Genomic DNA, 6812 nt, shown 5'->3' with positions numbered 1-6812 from the left:
GCAACATTTGGATGACCTCTTGAGAGCTTTAGAAGAGAAGAACGGTCAGCATGACAGAGACATTCGCGCCTACGAAAGAGCCCTTCAAGAAAAGGATATGCATCTCGGTAGTTTGATCAATGAAATTCGTAAGGCGGCTGCGCATGTAGTACAATTATCAGATGAAGCGGAAGTTCTCAGTTGCCAATACCCTCCTAGCCAAAGATCGAGCATATCGGAGTTCCTGGAACGTATAAAGAAATAAGGCGATGTGGCTAAGAAGTTTGTGTAACTGTTAAAGCTAATATAGCAAAACTTTTTGTAACAGACTCTTTTGATAAATGAAACGCCCAAGTATGGGGCCATTTTGGAATCAACACCTATTTTTGCATATTTACGCATGATTAACATTCATTAGTTACTCATTCATTTATTCATTGCATGCTCATATCTCCCTAATCATTCGCTAAGGTTAAAACCATCTAATCCACAGTTACCACACTACGAGTCTGGAATCACGTCACTCTTATAGGACGCGCTTAAGAGCTAGAGCTATGGATTCTGAACTCAATGAAAGGATGAAAAGGATGGAAAGAACCCAAAGAGAGTTGCAGGAGCAACTGGCCAAGTCGCAGCAAGAGGCAAGAGATTTGATGGTGAGATCTCGAGAGGAATCGCTCGAGCAAAGGGATCAAATGGCCAAAATGATGGAAATGATGACGGCCTTGGTCAAAGGAAAGGGACCTATGCAGAGCCCTGATGTTGTAGAGCCACCTTAGTCAAGAGCTAATCAAGACCCACTTTATCCCCCGGGATTTACTCCACCTCATGTCCACGCAATGCAACGAGGATACCCCCAAAGGGAACCTACAGGCCTAGAACAACATCCTGCTCCATCTGCTCATTTAGGACAATGAATGTTTGTATCGAACCCTGGGGCTAATCCCTTAGATCCAATTGTTCCAGACTTAGATAATCCTGTAGAAGTAGCAAGGCTGAGAATTGATGACAATAACGCTCAGGATAAGTATAGGATCCTGGAAGAGAGGATCAAGGCAGTAGAAGGCGCTGAAGTTTTCTCTACTTTGAGTGCCAAAGAGCTCATTTTGGTACCTGATTTGGTCCTACCCCCAAAATTTAAGGCACCTGATTTTGAGAAGTATGACGGAAAAAGATGTTTAAAGGCACATTTGATCATGTTTTGCCGAAAGATGACTGGTTATGTAAACGATGATAAATTGTTGGTGCATTACTTTCAAGATAGTTTGGTTGGCTCAGCCCTTCGATGGTATAATCAACTCAGTAGAGAGAAAATTCGATCATGGAAGGATTTGGCTTCAGCATTCTGTGAGCAATATAGGCATGTATCGGATATGGTGCCTGATCGACTAACCTTACAAATGATGGAAAAGAAGCCGACAGAGACTTTTCGGTAATATGCACAAAGATGGAGGGATATCTCGGCTCAGGTGGAGCCTCCGTTAACTAAGACAGAGATAACGGTCCTCTACGTTAATACTCTCAAAGCGCCATTTTACGATAAATTGGTAGGAAGCGCCACAAAGGACTTTACGAATATTGTAATATCCGGGGAACTTATCGAAAACACCGTCAAGAGTGGGAGAATGGAAGGCCCCGAGAGTTCGAAGAGGGCGGTACCTGTAAAGAAAAAGGAGGCAGAGGCCCATATGGTTGGAACCGAGAGCCACTGTGCTCCCATTTCGTACTCCGCCCAATCACGACCTCATTACCGCCCACCTTCAAACTTCTACTTTCCTCCTCAAGGTCCTTACTACCAGGCACCTCCGTCTTACCCTGTTTATGTTGTGAATAACCAAAGGCCATTCATCGTGTTCCCGCCAAACACCATGCCTGCACAAAGCCAACCCAAAAATGAACAAAGACCAGCAAGACCCAATCCTGAAAGACCTCAGTTTACTCCAATTCCTGTATCATATGAAGAGTTATACCCGAAGCTGTTGGAAAAACAATTAATTTCCCCACATTACATGGCACCCCTGAAGCCTCCATTTCCGAAGTGGTATGATCCTAGCGCTAATTGCATGTATCACACTTGGAAATCGGGGCATTCTGTAAAACTGCCTTGCCTTTAAAAGGAGGGTTCAAGGTCTCATCGATGCTGGTGTTCTGCGATTCGATGGTGTTAGCAATGTGACGGGAAATCCTCTTCCTAACCATACTAGTGGCAATGTAAATGCGGTGACAAATGAAGACAATTGGCGAGCCAAAGTTCATGTTGCCGAAGTAAGGACACCTTTGCGGAAGGTGTGGGAGATGATGATTGAAAATGGCTTGCTCTGCCCGCCTAGTAGGATTCTCAAGGAGGAAAGTAAAAAAGACCAGAGTTTCTGTGATTTTCATGGCATCGAAGGGCATGATATCCAATCTTGCAAGGAATTTAGAAAATTACTTCAGGACATGATGGATAACAAAGAGATCAAGGTCCTTGATAGTGTGGAGAGGGCCGAAGAAGGAGAAATATGTGCCTCTGATAATCAATCGACGGTTCTACCTTATAGCGTCGATAGACCTTTGGTGATTTATTACGAGGCGAAGAAGGAAGAGGTTAGTCGAGAAGTGAAACCAAGTTTGATAATCGAAGTACCTGTTCCTTTCTCTTACAAGGACAACAAGGCAGTGCCGTGGAAGTATGATGTCAATATCGTTGTGCCTGAAGGTGAAAAGTCAAAAGTTATGAATGAAGATGTCAGCGGAGTAGGACATTTTACTCGCGCGGAAGGTGTTATTCTCCGAGACAGTTGAACCAAAGAAGAAGGTTCTCGCCCGAGCCAAAAGGAAAAGCACCAATGTATGAGGTTGAGGATGATGTTGAAACACAACTTGAGCAAGAAGTTAAAAAGGCTGTGAATGAGGAGGAAGCACATGAGTTCTTAAAGTTTATTAAGCACAGTGAATATAGCGTTGTAGAACAATTAAACAAGCGGTGGCGAATCTCAAGATTATCTCTATTGTTGAACTCGGAGCCACATCGAAACGCCTTGCTAAAAGTGTTAAATCAAGCTTATGTGGCGAACAATGTATCTGTGGAAAAGCTTGATAGGTGGGCAAATAATCTAAATGCAGATAATTTTATCTCTTTTAGTGATGACGAAATACAGCCAAATGGTAGGGGCTCCGTAAAAGCATTGCACATCACGTCCAATTGCAAAGGTTACATATTACCAAATGTGCTCATCGACAATGGATCGGCACTCAATGTTATGCCTTTGGCCACGCTTTCTAGGATACCGGTTGATATGTCCTATCTGAGGCCTTGTTATTCTATAGTAAGGGCATTTGATGGGACACGACGAGAGGTCATGGGAAAGATCGAAATTCCTTCAAAAGTGGGGCCATGTGTATATGATATCGAGTTCCAGGTCATGGACATCACGCCTTCATACAATTGCCTTTTAGGAAGACCTTGGATCCATTCTGCTGGGGCAATTCCTTCATCTCTCAATCAAAAAGTAAAGTTCATCATGGATAGCCGTTTGATTACTGTTGGTGGTGAGGAAGACATCATCGCATCTATCTCTACTGATGCACCCTACATCGAAATAAGCGAGGATGGAGTAGAATGTTCTTTTCGCTCATTGGAATTTATCAATGCTGCATTTGTTGCTGAAGGGAGTAAAATCCCCGTTCCCAAACTGTCAAAGAATACCAAGATGAGAATTAAGCTGACCGTGGGAAAAGGAGCTCGGGCAAGGAAAGGTTTGGGAAAATATCAACAAGGGATGGTTAGAGCTTTGAAACCAACGCACCACAAGGGTCGATACGGTTTGGGGTTCAAGCAAGATATACATCAAAGAAGGAAACAATTGTAGAAAGATCGAGAAAGAAGAATCGCAAGAGCTTCAGGCCAGGATTTAGAATGGGAGCCGTTGGCGTATCCTCCTATGTCAAGAACATTTACATCAGCAGGAGTGATGTACCCAGGGCAGGACAATCCGCAAGTCACATTATTGATTGAAAAGGGTCTTCAGAATATCAGCCTAAATGCTATTGACAATGAGAGTGATGCAATTAAGAATGCTTCAATGATACGCCCTTGTCCTCCAGGATATGTTTTGAACAACTGGACTGCTGTGGACCTCCTTGTAGTTTCTAAGTCCCCTTCAGAGTAATGCCCAATGTTAACCCTTCATTTTGTGTGTCCTTAAACAGTAGGGTTTCTTTTGTAAGAGCTTATGTTTGCTCTTTATCATTTCAATGAACATTAATGAATATGCATTTTGTTTTATATTGTCATGTTCTTTTCATTTCCATTAACTTCGCGACTACTTCTTCTATTCATATCCTTTTCCGGCATATGTCTCACATCATCTCATATTATTGTGTGTTGATTCCAATACCTCAATGCTCTTCTATAGCTTTTTCCCTTCACCTTTCAGGTGCTCAGATATCAATGGCATGAATAATCCCGTTATGAATCCTGAAATCAATTTTGAGAAGGCTGTTTGTTTAGGAGAATTCGAAGTTGACGAAAATGTTGAAGATTGTGTCTCGTCTCATGACTTACTGAGAATGGTAGAACAAGAAGAGAAACGGATCCTACCCCATCAAGAATGTATTGAGGTAGTAAACTTGGGGAATGAAGAAAAGAAACAAGAAGTGAAGATTGGGACTTCTATTTCAGAAAACACCAGGCAAGATTTGATCGCCTTGCTCCATGAATACAAGGATGTGTTTGCCTGGTCTTATCAGGATATGCCAGGATTGAACACAGTTATTGTGGTCCACAAGCTCCCACTGAAACCAGAATGTAAGCCCGTTCAGCAGAAATTAAGAAGGAGGAGACCCGAAATGCTGCTAAAGATAAAAGAAGTCAAGAAACAATTTGACGCTGGCTTCCTACAAGTCTCAAAGTATCCAGAATGGGTAGCTAATATAGTCTCAGTGCCGAAGAAAGATGGCAAGGTGCGAATGTGCGTGGATTATTGTGATCTGAATCAAGCAAGCCCTAAGGATAACTTTCCTTTACCGCACATCGACACTTTGGTGGATAATACGGCAAAACATTATTTGTTTTCTTTTATGGATGGTTTCTCAGGTTATAACCAGATAAAGATGGCTCCCGAGGACATGGAGAAAACTACATTCCTAACAATGTGGGGAACCTTCTGCTATAAGGTAATGCCATTCGGACTAAAGAATGCTGGGGCAACATATCAGAGAGCCATGGTGACGTTGTTCCATGATATGATGCACAGAGAAATAGAAGTTTATGTCGATGATATGATTGCCAAATCTCGGGAAGAAAGAGAGCATGTTGGGAGTCTTAGGAAGCTGTTTGAAAGATTAAGAAAGTTCCAGAGAAGCTTAACCCGGCCAAATGTACGTTTGGGGCTACCTCAGGAAAACTGCTAGGTTTCATTGTTAGTGAAATAGGTATCGAGGTTGATCCAGATAAGGTAAAAGCTATACAAGAATTGCCTCCCCCACGTACACAAAAAGAAGTCAGAGGATTTTTAGGAAGGTTGAATTACATTGCCCGATTCATTGCTCAACTTACCAATAAGTGTGATCCAATTTTTCGACTCCTTCAAAAGCATAACCCGGGAGAATGGAACGAGGAGTGCCAAGTGGCCTTCGATAAGATAAAACAGTATTTGTCTAATCCTTCTGTTCTAGTACCGCCGACCCCTGGAAAACCCCTAATATTGTACCTGACCGTGTTCGAGAACTCAATGGGTTGAGTACTGGGGCAACATGATGAGTCAGGGAGAAGAGAGAAGGCAATTTACTACCTCAGCAAGAAGTTCACAGAATATGAGGCAAAGTACCCTTCAATTGAGAAGTTTTATTGTGCATTGATTTGGACGGTTCGAAGGCTCAGGCAATACATGTTGTATCACACGACATGGTTAATTTCAAAACTAGACCCAATAAAGTACATGATGGAGTCACTTGCACTCTCAGGGAGAATGGCCCGATGGCAGATCCTATTGACTGAGTATGACATTGTATATGTGAGCCAAAAGTCGATAAAAGGAAGCGCAATAGCTGACTTCTTGGCAAGTCGAACAACGGAGGAATACGAACCTTTGAGATTTGAGTTCCCAGATGAAGATTTGATGTGCATTTCAGAAAAAGAGGGCGAGTCATCAAAAGGAAAGTCATGGAAGATGAGCTTTGATGGTGCATCAAATGCATTGGGGCATGGGATAGGAGCAGTCTTAGTGTCACCTGAAGGGGACTATTACCCGCTTACTGCCAGATTGAATTTATTCTGTACAAATAATATAGCGGAATATGAGGCTTGCATCATGGCACTTCGTGCAGCTATCAAGAGGAAAATCAAAATTTTAGAGGTACACGGGGACTCAGCATTAGTCATTTATCAAATTCGTGGAGATTGGGAAGTGAGGGATTCAAAATTAGTCAAATATCGCGATCTCGTTGCAGAATTGGTCAAAGAATTTAAAGAAGTGATTTTTAACTACTTTCCACGAGAAGAGAACCAATTGGCTGATGCTCTGGCCACTTGGCTTCAATGTTCAAAGCAAATAGAGAAACTGAAATAATGCCTATCCAAATGAGCATATATGAGACCCCCGCACACTGTTTTAGCATTGAGGAGGAGTCAGATGGACGACCATGGTTCCATGATATCCTAGAGTACATCAAGAATCAAAGGTACCCTGAGCAAGCAAACGAGAATGACAAAAGAACTCTCAGGAGAATGGTGATCGGGTTTGTTCTTGACGGGGATATCCTATACAAAATAGGAAAAGATCAAGTGCTCCTAAGATGCGTGGATACTGTTGAAGCTAGAAAGATACTTGAAGAAGTTCACGAAGGAATTT

The 6812-nt window shown here is 42.4% G+C and overlaps 2 protein-coding genes across 2 annotated transcripts; both read left to right on the top strand.

The window, feature by feature from the left end:
• Nucleotides 1-896: 896 nt before the first annotated feature.
• LOC105797583 (uncharacterized) lies at nt 897-2763 on the top strand. The gene is made up of 3 exons (XM_052629219.1): nt 897-1355; nt 1449-2020; nt 2097-2763. The coding sequence occupies exons 1-3, from the start codon at nt 897-899 to the stop codon at nt 2761-2763; spliced, it is 1698 nt and encodes a 565-aa protein (XP_052485179.1).
• Nucleotides 2764-5903: 3140 nt separating this feature from the next.
• LOC128040467 (uncharacterized) lies at nt 5904-6530 on the top strand. Its single transcript, XM_052629218.1, has one exon. The coding sequence runs from the start codon at nt 5904-5906 to the stop codon at nt 6528-6530; it is 627 nt and encodes a 208-aa protein (XP_052485178.1).
• Nucleotides 6531-6812: the final 282 nt, after the last annotated feature.

Source organism: Gossypium raimondii, chromosome 4, assembly GCF_025698545.1.
Source record: "Gossypium raimondii isolate GPD5lz chromosome 4, ASM2569854v1, whole genome shotgun sequence".
Taxonomy (NCBI): domain Eukaryota; kingdom Viridiplantae; phylum Streptophyta; class Magnoliopsida; order Malvales; family Malvaceae; genus Gossypium; species Gossypium raimondii.
The sequence above is the reverse complement of the archived record's forward strand: the minus strand, read 5'-3'. Positions and strand labels throughout refer to the sequence as shown.